We start from the raw sequence: 13,958 nt of genomic DNA, 5'->3' as shown, positions 1-13,958 counted from the left end.
ACAAGCCCTTCTCTGAGCTTTCACTTCATTGCTTCTGACAAACAAGAACTTTTCTCTCAGGAGATCAACACTCGTGTGTTGAAAACTTAAGATTACTAGAAAACAGAGAGAAAAGGAACCGCGGTGAACAGATGAAGGCTTTATAGAAGCAAACACCAGCAGACTACCCAACAGTTTGCTCTGAGGAGAGCGACGTCGTCGGTTCCTGACATTTCTGACATTATAGCTTCTCTGCTCATGCACAAAGCTGTTTATGCACATCTAAAGCAATATTCACCTTCTGAGAAAGGGAGTCAAAGATTCCCCAGAAGAGCTTCTTAGTGAGAAGGAGCTCCTCCTCGGAGGCCATGCCGAAGATGCCCATACCAGATGGCAGACAATAATATTTCCAGTTCTGCTCGTAGTGGTTGATCAAAAGCTGGAGACAGACACAGGAAAACAATGATTCAGGCTAAAAAGAGATATTTATAGTGGCTACAGAGAGAAGTCAGAAGTCTAAGACTTCAGACAACTGCGCCATATTTAATCTAGATTGTCAAATACATGATCAGACAGATGTAAAGTTGTGTGACACACAGGAAGAGTGTAAGATAAATGTGGTGTGAAATGGGGAATGGCTATGATTGCTTGTTATAATTACCCCATAAAATCCTCGGCTCAAAAATCAGTGACATCACTGATGAGGTGAGGAAAATTGCTGCGTCTCACCTTGAGAGGTATCTTGCAGTATTCAGAGAGCATAGGAACATCAAACACCAGCCGTCTGAGCAGCTGCTGCATCATAGAGGGTCGAAGATGCCTTTAGAATGAGGAAAGAAATACACTTTATTAAAAAAATAAATAAATGAAAGGGGGTGGCAAAGGTTAGTGGACAGTTAAAGGTGGAGTATGTAAGATTTTCAATATTTTCAAAATAAATTAACAAAAAAAAACAACTACAATCATAATTAGATGTTTTTTTTTAAAACATGTAGGTTCCAGTCTGTCCATATTTGATGCGTTATTAAATTACAAACTTAATTAATGACAAAAACCCTTCTTAAATGTTTACCTACCAGTAAAAAAAAGTGCTTTTTGTCATTTGTCATTAATCAAACTTGTAATTTAATAACGCATCAAATATGGACAGACTGGAACCTACATGTTCAAAAAACTATCTAGTTATGACTGTAGTTATTTTATTAGTTAATTTATTTAGAAAATACTGAAAATCTTACATATTCCACCTTTAAGTTAAAGGAAAGAAGAGAAAGCAGCTAAAAATACAGCAGATTTAAACAACTTACTGCACTATAACTACAATTTTCTTGTACAGTTGACACTGATTTACCTTGTTTATTTAAATGCAACTAATACCTATTTGAGCTTTAATAGAAACCTAATTAATGTATATACATGTATATACATGTATCTATATATTCACTCTCTATGTTATTGCTTCTTGCAGACTGATTTGTACAACATACAGCTGCTGTTCAACATGTGCATCTAAACCATTTTTGTAGCAGGGTTTTCTGATATGCATCATGATGCAAGACACTCAAACTCAACTTCAGTATTTTGACCCGGCTGAGGCAGCAAAGCAGCAGAAACCTTACTTGCAGATAGCGAGCAGGCAGTCCTCGATGGCGTCCCTTTGGGCTTTGGTGAGTGAGCGGCCTTTGGACAAGCGGTAGATGGTCTCCAGTGTGGAGTCGACCAGATGTGTGTAGTGCTCCGTGTTGGCAAAGAGAGCGGCGCAGCGGGTCAGCAGAGGCAGCAAGGCTGAGCCGATGTAGCGGTTCATGGCTAACGCTGTCTCGGTTGTGCTCAGCACTTCCTGCAGGAAGCGTACATGTTAATGTAGGATGTGCATGATACACATGTATGGATTGAAAAATGCAGCGACAGTTTTTATTTATACATAAAAAAGCAGACTGTGACATTTGAACTCCTTAAAGTTTCTGATATCTGATTTTTTTTTTTTTTAAATAAAATCCATCTTGCATCTTGTCTCTTCTCTGAGCTCTCTCAAGTCAGTAAAAGTCAACCTGATGCCTTATCTCTTGCTCTCTTTTTTCTCTTGCTTCCTCCTGTATAAGTCTTCTTTGCTGAATCACCCATGGTTTGTATCCAAATGATCATATTTAGTCACTAGTGTTTGACACAGGCTGTAGCTCCAGGCTGGAACATAAAGTTACAAAGTGGGATATCTCTGGGATGTTGCAGGGCAACAGTGGCTCCAGGAATGTAAACTAAACATCAGCAAACATTCAAAATGAGAAGCACAGAGTTTTAAGGTTGGAAATTTGTGTAGTGTTGCTTAAAAAGGGGGAAAAAAAAGTCATTTTTTGTGCGACGTGAAGCGAATATGGAACTTGGCTTTGTATCTCAACATCACTTAAAACCTTTTTCAGTCCGATATGCCTTCAAATCCACGTGTAAGGTGTTTAAAGAACCACATCTGTGTGAATCCTGCCAGCCAGCGGCTAAACCCTGGTTCAAAGTTTGCTTCATGGAGGCATCTGTCTGTGATGTTCTTTCCCATTTTTACTCAAACAGTGAATAGTCTCCTTGTCCATGCTGACATTCATATTTATCCTATAAGTCGTGACATTTTGTGCCCAAAAAGAAATGTTTTTAAGGAAAAATAAATGGTTTAAGTTCTTTGGGACTCACTGTATCCAGAGATGCAGAGGCTCGGAGGTCGGGCAGAAAGCCAACTTCCAACATCTGGAGCAGGAAGCTCTGATCCTCAATGCCGTACACCCTATCTAGGAAGAGCACCATGGGGGCCTTGTGGTCCGGACAGAAACAAGCGGACATATCTGGTTCGGTCACTGTGCCATCTGAAGGTTAAACATATTAAACAGTGAACATTCAGGATTATGTGCTAACTATTGGAAGGTTTATACACTGAAGAGGCAGATGAAAAGGTAATGGCTGGAGACTACACAGATTCAGATGAATGATGAGGTGAAAAGGATGGATGAATTTTAATAAGAAGAAGTGTAACTCTGTCATGCGGGAAAACACATAACAGGCGGGGTTTTCCTCGATAGCGGAGGCAGAAAATGAAACAAATTCAGTCTTGCAAGATGCCTGCTGTAAAGACAGAGCCAGCTATGAAATATGATTCTGAAAAGGAAGGTGTGTGAAATAATTCCGGTTTCCTCCATCCGGGAGTGTGTGAAACACACACTGTACCCGCCAAATCTGCTTTATTTTTTTTTCTTCCTGAGCAGTTCAGTAATGTAGCATGTAGCTCAGTAGAAAGCATATAAAATAGATGGTGATATAATCTTGCTTGCGTTTATTTATACAATATTAAGATTGCTCTTCTTTCTACTCCTTTTCATTCAAGCCATATTTAATTGGCAGTCTTATTTTGTATTTATTTTTGTTGTTTTGAATTAAATAAATAAAAATGAAATGAAAAAAAATGAAAATATTTATACAATATCATTCAAACATTGTTTTCTGTATTTCACTGCACAAGTTCAGTCTTCAGCTCAGAGTAAATATGAACTTCCAGCCTGTTTAGATGTTTTTCAGTCACTTCTTTCTTTTCTCAGGTGCTGGGAACATTTTGTTGTTTCACCTGCATCAAATCAATTTCTGCTTTTTTTTTTATTAAACAAACAGCCAGAAGGATCCACAAACCTTTATTAACCACTGGCATGTTGAGGGGGATGCTGATGATGCCCACCAGGTCTGAAGTAGGCACCAGAGAGCGCAGGATGGCTCTTATACGCAGCGCTTCACCTTTGCCTGCATTGATAAGCTGCACAGAGACATGTTCATTCTGGTCTGGCAGTGATAATTAAGCTGAAAACACGAGTTGTCGTGCAAAATGAACAGAAGCAGGAGACTCATGGAAAATTAATACCTATATCAGCTGATCTAGTCAATATATATTAATATATACCTTCCACTAGCATCAATATCCTAAAAATAGGAATATTTGCTACAATGCAAAATTAGTTGCTTAATAGAAAATGGTGTAAAAAAAAAAAAAAAAAAAACCCAAGATGTTACAGGAAGATGTCAGAGCTGTAATACGATCAACTCTGCTAGAAGCATGGGATCATGCTGAAAAGCATTTTTCGCTTCTCACGTGCATCTCTGGAGCGCAGCGTCCCAACAGGTCAATAAGCGCTGAGTAGAAGGACATGATGGCATTGCCCATGTGAATGACTTCTTCCTCTTCTTCCTCACCAGACCTGAAACATGCACACATCAATGTTGACCTGTGGTCTCAATCCACTTTTTATTTAAACGCTGAATAGAGTAAAATGGTGAGCGGGGATGTTGAAGATGGATAAGTATGAGTAAGATAAGTATATCAATGTCTTGGCTCTATGTTTGATCTTCTTTTCAGCAGCTGCTTTATGTATTGATTTTGATCAGTGCAACGATGCCACTCTTCCCCTTCAGGCAATAACACCTTTCTGCTTTAACCCTTTAAATTTCAGACTGACCAAAAGACAAGACATAAATGTTTTTCTGTGTTTTTATGTTTGTTGTGGACAAAAATAAACTGAATATATGTTTAAGCAAATCTTTAAAAGAAGAAGTTGATAAAAATGTCCCAGTGAAATGGTTGAAATTTGAAACAATAGTGTTATAACAAACCCTTAGTTTGGGTTTTACACACCCAAACCAACTAGTAGGCATGTTTATTTCCCTTTAAGTCACTACAGATTTACATCTACCAAATGGCAGACCAGGACCACAAAGGGTTCATATACAGCCAACTCTTCAACGTGACGTTATGTAACATTAAAAATTAAAATATCTGAATACAGCAATCTTTTCAACTAATACTAGTAAAGTATAGTTAATGTCAAAGTCAATAAAGTAGTCTAAAAGTTTATTATGCAAAACAGTCACTGACTTCCTACCCGAACACAAGTAGATGTTCTTTTTTTCTATCTAATGCAGTGGAGTCACAACCTCTGTGTTCTGCATAGTAAATTGATCATTTTTCTCAATGAACTCTTGTGGCTCTGAAAGGGTGATGTAGTTCTGTGTTGATGTAAATTCATAAAAAAAAACACTAATAATTTTAGATCCAATATTAGAGGCGATTCAGCAACTTGCTTGGTTATTTCTCACCTTTAACTTGTTAAAAATCTGTTCAGTAGACTTTTACCAAGAAATAAGTGAGATCACACGCTCCCCTTTAAAACAACCACTGTACCCATATACTGTACATAACAGAATAATCAGAGTCAAAGGCTCCCAGAAAGCCTAAAACGTAAAACTGTAAAGCCACTTGACAGGTAAGGTCTGGATGTTTGGCCTTTTTAAATAACCTCAATGTTTTGCTGATAATCAGCACAAGATTGAAATAAATGCAAGATTAATCAGTTAATTTGGAAAAAGTTCCGTCTGCTGATAAAATGTTAAAACAAAATAATATTCCCGATGCAATATTTAAAATTTCTCAGTAAAAGGCATAAAGCAGTAAATTAAACTGTTACTTATGTGGCTCAGATTAAACCGTATGCACGACCAAATCCACCAGACCAAAGCCAAACAAAACTCACACTGAGTGCCAATCAGTACCAGTAATGAGACACTGTGTGTCCATATCAAGCCACTTAATGAGTTTCTTTTTCACAAATCGTTTCAGTGAGAAAAATAATTTCCATGATTATATTTTATTTTTACGCTAATGATGTTTTATTTTGAAAAGTGACCGGTTTTTCTCTGTTGCATCCGTCTCACTTCATGTACGTCACAGCGAGCAAAATCATGAAGTTTGTTTTTGTGTTGTGTCTCATTTTGCAGGTATGTTGAAACATTATCATAGCGACCAGAGTGTGTTGCATTGTGTCAGGTAGAAACGATGTTGCTCATGTGATGTTTTGTTGTTGGTGTGACGTTACGAGGACACCGCTAATAAAGTTGCACATGATACCACAGTGGATTTACGTTCATTATTATTACTACAGAGAAAATACAACAGTTTTTAATGCCGATCTTGTCATTTTATTTAGTTTTTATAAGCTTCACCATTAGATTGGGCCGTGAAAATATTGTCAGACATTAAACCGGTCCGTGGTACAGAAAAGGTTGGGGACCACTGATCTAGACTGTGCTGTCACACACAAATAAGGTAAGAGAAAAACCCATTTGTGGGCTCGGATCAGCTGGATAATAACTGTCATTGGTGGTAATATTAATAATGTGATGATGGTGAAGATTAAACTGCCTGCTATAATGAAAAGTTCTCCCCCAGATGATCATCTTCCTGAACCCTTACAAGAAAAAAAAAAAAAAAAACTCCCTTTCTCTAATTCAAACATGCCTGAAACTAGTAGCGCTTGTCCAACTATACTTTTAATTGTAAAGCTGTCACTGACAGACTGTGTCATGCACCGTCCGCTTCCTCATGGCTCATCCTGCAAATGCGAGGAAAACCTTCCATTTGATGATCATTGTGGGTTTGAGTGTCTAAAAAAAAACTAAGTTACTACCCAGTAGTGACTCCAGCAGGGGTCTTCGGGAGGTCCAGAGCAGGATCCTGAGAAATCTTGATGGCCTCCTTCATGGCAGCCAGCAGACCCTGTCCTCCCTCTCCCCTCAGGGCAGGACCGAAACACTCTGGACGTCTAATCAGCAGCTTCACCACCACGTTGGCATTCTCCTCCACACTCTCACCTGGGATACAGCCGACCCATTGAAATACATTTAATCTTTCTCACACGTTAGATCAAAATTTATATGTTCTTTCAAAGGAATGGACCGAGTCAGCTCAAGCAAAGATCTCCTGGAATTGGTATTCAGCACCTTGTTGAAAGAGTGATGGTGAAAGAGCTGACTAAAAAATACCCCCCCCCCCTTGCATTTGGGGCAACTCAGCACCTTGGCATCCTCCCTGGCAGATTTTTTAAATGACTGAAAATCCCATTTTCTAGCTCCAGCCATGTCACTATTGATCCTCCAGTTCATCTGAATGCACATTTTACATTAACACAGGTAATTAATTCCAATTAATTAATTACAGGTATAAAACATTATGCAACATTAACTCATCTGATGTCATTAACAAAAATAAGATGCAGCATGATTTCCTTATGTTTTTAGGCTTTGCCAAAAATAATTTTTTCTCCAGTCTTAGCTCTGATCCACTTCGGCTGATGTTTTCCAGGTAGACAGTGAGCTTTTTTTGACCTGATCCACTCAATCAGAGGTAACTTTTCAGTAGATTTTATTTATAAAATCAAAATTGTCAGAATGACAATCAGCCGACGTACCGTTGCAGAAAACAACAAATCTCAGGAATGACAGGTAGCGCTCTCCCTCTATTGGGTTCCAGCCAAGGTCTGGGTAACCCTTGGCAACCAGCATGGCACAACTCTGAAGGCCGCATCCTGCCAGGTAGGTCACCACCTACACACAAACAACTCTGCTTCATTCCTCGTTGATTAAATGAAACACACTCTCTCATTTAGCAGCTGCTGAGCAATATAATCTTTACAGAAAAACTATGGATGGAGTGACTTTCCCAGACACTGACTTAAGATCATAATAAGTCAGTACTGATCAGCTTTAAAAGAGATAAATATTAATGGAAAATGCTTTTGGTTTTTTTTTGCAAAAATAGGGACAAACCTTCTCCAGATCAGGCTCCTCCAAAGCCAGAGCCAAGCCGTTGTTGTCCATTACTGAAGATGCTGCAACATCCAGAGGAGTGGAGCCCCGCATGGCTTCAGAAGCTAAAAAGCAAAAACACAAACAGAGTCACCTGCAAAGCAAACTGTTGTGTATGAAACAACAAATAGTCTAACATATTCTGTCAGGTGTTGTTTGGTTTTTCTTGAAGTGGCAACATGATCAAGTTTTACCCTGCTTTTTGCAACATGAAAGCTAGTAAAAGCTTTAGTTCCTCCAAAACCTTTAACAGGATACAACAAGAATGAATGAGCTCATCAAAAGTGTTTACATCAAAAGAGCAAAACAGGATATAAAAAGGACAGATTCAGACTTTTTTTTTTTTTTTTTTTAATCCTCCAACTCTTTGCCTCCAAAATTGTTGCACATCTTCATGCCCAGTAACTAAACAGTCTCCATCCTCCGGCATAGAAACTAGCATAGAATAAATGAAGGAATGGAGAATAAATTAATGATTCTTCACACCGTTTCCACAACATAGTGAACTGAAAAAACAACAAAATGTGTTCAGTGAGAGGCTTCTTCGGGTCCGCTGTAAGGCTGAAAGATACAGAAGATCATTCCTGCCAGCATCCATCAGCCTATGGAACAAGACCTCTTCTAACATTTTCTCCTACAATATTGAATTTAGCTTTGGGGAATAATAAAATATTTTTCTTTTCATTTCATTTCATGAAACAATCAAGTAAGGATTAAACAAAGAGGCCCACATTACATGGTTTTAATGTACGAGGCAGGGTCTAGAACACCATGTGCACCACCCTGTTACAGTCTCAGATTCTTGGTTGTGTTTTTAGATGGATGTTGGGTGTTCATGGTAACATGGTCAGGTGTTTACTTCTGAAATCATTCCACCCGGTCACACAGAACATGTCTGTTTGCCAACCCACTCTGGATCCTTACTGAGCTTCTTCTAAAGGCCAAAGCCTTTTTGTTTTCATTCAAACTGAATCTGTATTTTTATATAAACTGATGTTTGTGTTTAAAATTGAGATAATTCTGTTCACTCTTCAGTAGTTTTTCTGAAAGTTGGTTTATTTTCCTGTGGAACCGAGAGAGGACACATCAACCGAGAGCCACAGAGAAATACTTTTAAACAGTCATGGAGGCAGAAATAACAACTTCTGACAGCTTTTCCAAACTGGATGAAGATGAAGAAGACTTTCTCCAAGGTTCCTCGACCAGTAGCAGAGAACCAGACACAGTATATGTTTGTGAAAATCTGAACTTGGAAGATAAAAATTGGAACTCAGGGGATGCTGACCCAGACTGCTCCTTCCAACAGGTAAAGATCATAATTACATACTTGTACTTTTACATCCAACTATGCATGTCTAGTAGAAAGAGAACAGCTGTTGTACTTATTGTGTTAAAACTGGTGCAAATTTCAGATTTAGTAAATGGCCAAACATGTCCAAAAAAAACAACAACAACAACAACAAAAAATTATGTAAAATACAATACTAAATAAGCATTAAAATATTTGTTGGGTATAGTATCATTTTTAATCAAAACACTATTGTCCTTTACAGTTGTGTTGAGTAAACTGTAGAAGTAAATCTGTAGCAATGTTTTTGTACATGTTTACCTAGAAGTTTATACAGTTGAAACATTTAAAAAAAAAAAAAAAAAACAGAACATGAACAGCACTAAAAAATTAAACAAAAAGGTCAACCCTGTTTCCAGAGAAAGTAGGATGGTGCGATTTAATAAGTTAATGCAAATGTTTGAAAATCATCTTAAACTTATATTTAATTGATAAATTTATCAAATCTACGACCAAATATTATCGTGGGTTTTTTTTGTGGTTCCTTTCTGTTCTTTCTTTTCTTTTTTTAAAGATATAAATTAACTTTGTACGGGAGTTTTCTAATAATAAAATTTTCCTCTTAATTGTTTTTACACTCAACAGGAGCAGATACTTCTGGAGCCCATTGAGAATGATGGACTTTTAAAAGACGACATCCCTGATGCTTTTGAAGCTAACGGCACAGATGATTGTTCCTGTCGCTATGGTACCGTCACAGATCAGAACCCCGAAACCACCGTCGACAGTTTTGAGGAAAGCAGCAAAATCACTGAAGTCACAGAACTGTCCCAAGAAAGCAACGCTGAGGAGGATGAAGATGAGGTGGGAAAAGTAGCTGAAACTCTTCCAGAAGGAGATGGAGAAATATGCTATTTTAATATCCACACAGAACTTAAAGAGGAGGCAAAGAGACTGAACCATTATGAAAAAGCAAGCCTGGTATCAATCCAGAAGGTCCTCAACAAGTATGAAGATTTTCTAGCCCTTTCAGATAAAGTAGAGGATGACATAAAGAAGATGAGATTGAGTTCTGAAGGGTTTGAAAAACTGGATATGCATAAAAAACTAAGCCTCACATTAATTCACCAAACCCTGGAACACGTAGAATTCCCTGAAGTCTTTCGCCGTTACACAGCCAAAAACAAAGAAAATGAAGGGATGAAGGGTAATTTTACCATAAAGGGCCTAGAAAAACGATTAAAAGAACTTAACAATTATCAAAAAGCAAGATTAATGGAAATCCTCAAAGTCTTTCGAATCATTAATCACAGTGCTGTGTTTCAAGACAAAGAAGACAAAAGTGATCTGCTCATGGAGGTATTTTTTAATATTCCTGAAAACGTACTCAATGAAATACTGCAAGAACTGAACTATGATCAAATATTACGACTAATGCTTATCCAGAGTTTCCTGGATAACAATAATGTCCCAACCGAAGAAGATTGGTTGGAAAACGCCATAATGAAATTGATTCGGTGAAGAAAGAGTTATCAGCAAAAAGCAAAGCTAAAGGATATCCGAGATATTCTGAAGAAATTTGAAGAACTTCAATACTATCCTGCTGAAGTCGTAAAACATCGTATGGAGAAGTTGTTTGAACTTTCCTTTGAAGAAAAGCTGGGAGAACTGAGTCTTCATAAAAAAGCAAGACTAATGGAGATCCAGTTAACGCTGGAGTACTTTGAAAAGAAAAAGGCGCTGCTTGAGTATGAATGCAGAGGGTTTTACCAAGGTAAGGACGCCACGGCAACACGTCCATAGATGCTGTGTAGCTTTTACCATGATAAACATCTCTGCTCCTACTTCGATCCAGAGTCCAGAGAGATGGAAGGGGAAGAGAGAGATGTGGGTCATGCGAGTTCAGCAGAGGCAGGGCAAAGTGAAGACGAGGTGGAGGATTGCTTTTAGAGTTGGGAAGAGGTGAGTCCTTGGTTTAAAAATAAAAAATAAATAAATAAATAAAAACCAAGTAGAAAGGACAGAACTGTCTCTAACTGTCCTTCTGTTTTTCTATTGAAGCAACATTTTTCATCAAGACCATCCTCCCTGAACCCCACCCCCTCCACGGAGCACTGTTCCATGTCAGATTCCCGGGGATCTGACATGAGCAAACAACCCACGAAAAGACCCAATAGTTCTCCTTATGTACATAAAATGCATGCAAATTAACCAATGCCTATGAATGTCAAGTATTCTGAACATGCTTATGACTTCTTCTACCTCCAGCAAGGATTACTTTCCTCTCTGAGTGAAACATTCTGAGTTTATGTCAGGAGACCCTGTAGTTGGACTACAGTGTTACAGCTTTATATTAGGGCATCATGGACTTATCGGTTTCTTCGTTGTCCTCTAAGCCTTTTTGAATTGCATTCAAACATTACATTAAAGCATACCAGCACCAAGGCATTTCCATATAAGGACATCCATAATTTATTACACATATTGTACTTAACTACTCTGACATGTTAACGAAAGAAGAACTGCTTTGAAGTCTTGAATATGAGGAGTTGTATCGAGTGCTGAAGTGTAACAGTGAGCTTGCAGACATGATTATTAACATCTGTAAGTAATCAGGTAATTGTAAAAATCTAATACAAGACATTTAGGTAAGGGTGCCCAACTCCAGTGTTCAATATCTATTATCCTGCAACTTTCAGATGCTTCTCCAACACACCTGAGTCAAACGGCTGAATCTCCTCATCCGCATGTCATTCAGCTCAGCAGAGGCCTGGTAACAAGTCTTCATTTAATTCAGGTGTATTGAAGAAGGGACACTTTGTTATATTATCTCTCTCTCTCTCTCTCTCTCTCTCTCTATATATATATATATATATATATGTGTGTAGATAGATAGACACACAAAAATGTTTTTTTTTCTTTTTTTTTTTCCAAAAGTTGCTAAATATGCTGAAGTATAACAACTATTTTTGATGGCCTCAACATACTTTATTTGCTAAACAATATGAACCGGTTGATTAATGCGTTGCTATGGTGACGTCTATAACAGACCGATATAATACGTGTGCGTAAATATGCAGATATATGAATTATCTCTGACAGTGGTATAAAAAGACGTTTAACCTCTACAAAAGAAAGTCGATGTAAACTGTGTTTAGGAGGTTTAAAAGAGAGTTATTTTCAGTATTTGACAACATGTCTTATGGTCCATTAGTAGAAGCAGTTTGTGCATGTGGTGGTGCCTGATTGGTTGATCTGTAGCCTCTCCCTGAAGGTAACAGATCGAACAGGCAGCTAAGCAGAATGGGGGAAGTCAGTAGTGATGGTTTTATCCTCTTGAGGCAGCAGGACTAGGAAATTTCCTCCAGGCAGGGCAGGGGGCTTCAGTGATCTTTTGAGCTGCTGAGACCACTCCCTGCAGTGCTTTCTAGTCCTCTGCTGAGCAGCCGGCATACCACACACACACAAGCTTGAGGCGAGGATGTTCTCCACTGAGCAGTGGTAGAAGGCCGGCAGCAGCTTTCCCTCCAGGTTATTCTCCTTCAGTATTCTGCTGCTGAGTCTTCCTCGCAGTTGCTTTTGTCTTTGCATTTAGGTGTACATGTAAATACGCACAGTAAGCAAGGTACCCCAGAGAGAAGGATGTGCGCCTTCCAGTCCTCCAAGTGGGATGTTGGATTACAAAAAAACCATGATTTCCTAGGAACACTCAGTAGCATGTCTCTGATCTCCATAAATATCTTCTGTTTTTCTTTGGGATAAAAACCCAGATTCATTTTTAAATACCTGAAGAGTTCACACTTTCACCAGAAATATCCCTTTATGAAGAAAAACCGGCATGTTTGCTTTTATCTACACCAGTCAGACCCTGGGAATCTGTACTCATTTGCAGGTGGATGTTTTAGTTTTCAGCAGGACCAGCAGACAGAGCTCAGAGACTCATCAGTCCCGTCCTGCTTGTTTATAAAACACTCTCCTTTATCTTCCAGCTGCCACTCTTTCATTTTTCACCCACTTTTCTGACCCTGACACTCCGAATCTGATATTCTGGCGTTTTGATTTGTGTTTCTCAGCCTCAGAATGAACATCAATTAGGTGAAAAAGTCCTCCAGGTTTTTCCATTCTGGTTGCTGTAACAACAGCATTTTAATGCGCAACAATGTGGCAAATACTGAAGGACTACATTTCTAAATGTCGACCTCAGAGCTGCTTTGCTTAGTGTTACACTTTCCACTGTGTTGTCTTCTCTTCAGATCATATTTCACACCTTCCTGTCAGAAAAACTGTGCAGTGGTTGTCAGAAGAAGCTGGGAGATTTGACTCTTTTAGCGAACACATGATGACTTACCCAACCCGACACTGCTGTTCTCTAGGAGGTAGCTCAGGTGGTCAAACATGGCTTTCTGGTTCTGGCGGCTGATGCGGCAGAAATAACAAAGGAAACGACAGCAGCTGGCCACCATCTTGGGAAAGGCTATCTGCTGTGGAACAATGCAAAAGTTAAAATGTGCTAAAACTAATAAATATTCCCAAAACAATCCCAGTACAACAAAAGCTAAGTTAACTCGAGGCCACAGGAGAACAAAGATGAAATACACAGCAGTGTTCGCCTCATTTCAACACAGAAACCTATCTGAAATATTCAGAACATTGATCTGACAAAACTCTGGAGGCAAAAACATCTGTTTTCTGGGTTAAATAAAGACACAAATGTTTCACCTTGAAACCTCTTTGCATCTAATCCCATTACTTCTGTGTCATCATCATTTTTATCGGATCTACTCTGGGTTCAGTCCAAAAGCATAAATCAGAAGCAGAGAAAACCTGACCTTTCTTTCAGCAAATTACAATCTGCTAAAGTGCACCACACACAAAAATGTCACTTATCACACAACAGTTGAATTTACAGTTGTGACAAGTTCCTCCTACTTTTACAGTGGAAAGCAATGTAATCTTTATACGTGCAGCATCGAGTGAGGCCTGGCTGTGAGCTGGATGTTTGGTCATGCCCTACAAAACACACTTTGCT

At 38.6% G+C, this 13,958-nt stretch overlaps 1 protein-coding gene across 1 annotated transcript in view; it reads right to left on the bottom strand.

The window, feature by feature from the left end:
* The window catches only part of ryr3 (ryanodine receptor 3), a gene marked incomplete at both ends in the record, with an annotated part of 139,830 nt that overhangs the window by 50,530 nt on the left and 75,342 nt on the right, over positions 1 to 13,958 (bottom strand). Inside the window, 10 exon segments of the mRNA XM_079255060.1 lie at positions 278 to 418; positions 709 to 799; positions 1,599 to 1,819; positions 2,659 to 2,828; positions 3,643 to 3,763; positions 4,097 to 4,202; positions 6,465 to 6,648; positions 7,245 to 7,380; positions 7,603 to 7,706; positions 13,278 to 13,410. Coding sequence (XP_079111186.1) covers positions 278 to 418; positions 709 to 799; positions 1,599 to 1,819; positions 2,659 to 2,828; positions 3,643 to 3,763; positions 4,097 to 4,202; positions 6,465 to 6,648; positions 7,245 to 7,380; positions 7,603 to 7,706; positions 13,278 to 13,410 — 1,407 coding nt within the window.

Source organism: Telmatherina bonti, assembly GCF_933228915.1.
Source record: "Telmatherina bonti genome assembly, chromosome: 16".
In the NCBI taxonomy this organism is placed as follows: Eukaryota; Metazoa; Chordata; class Actinopteri; order Atheriniformes; family Telmatherinidae; genus Telmatherina; species Telmatherina bonti.
This window is presented reverse-complemented; position numbering and strand designations above follow the sequence as displayed.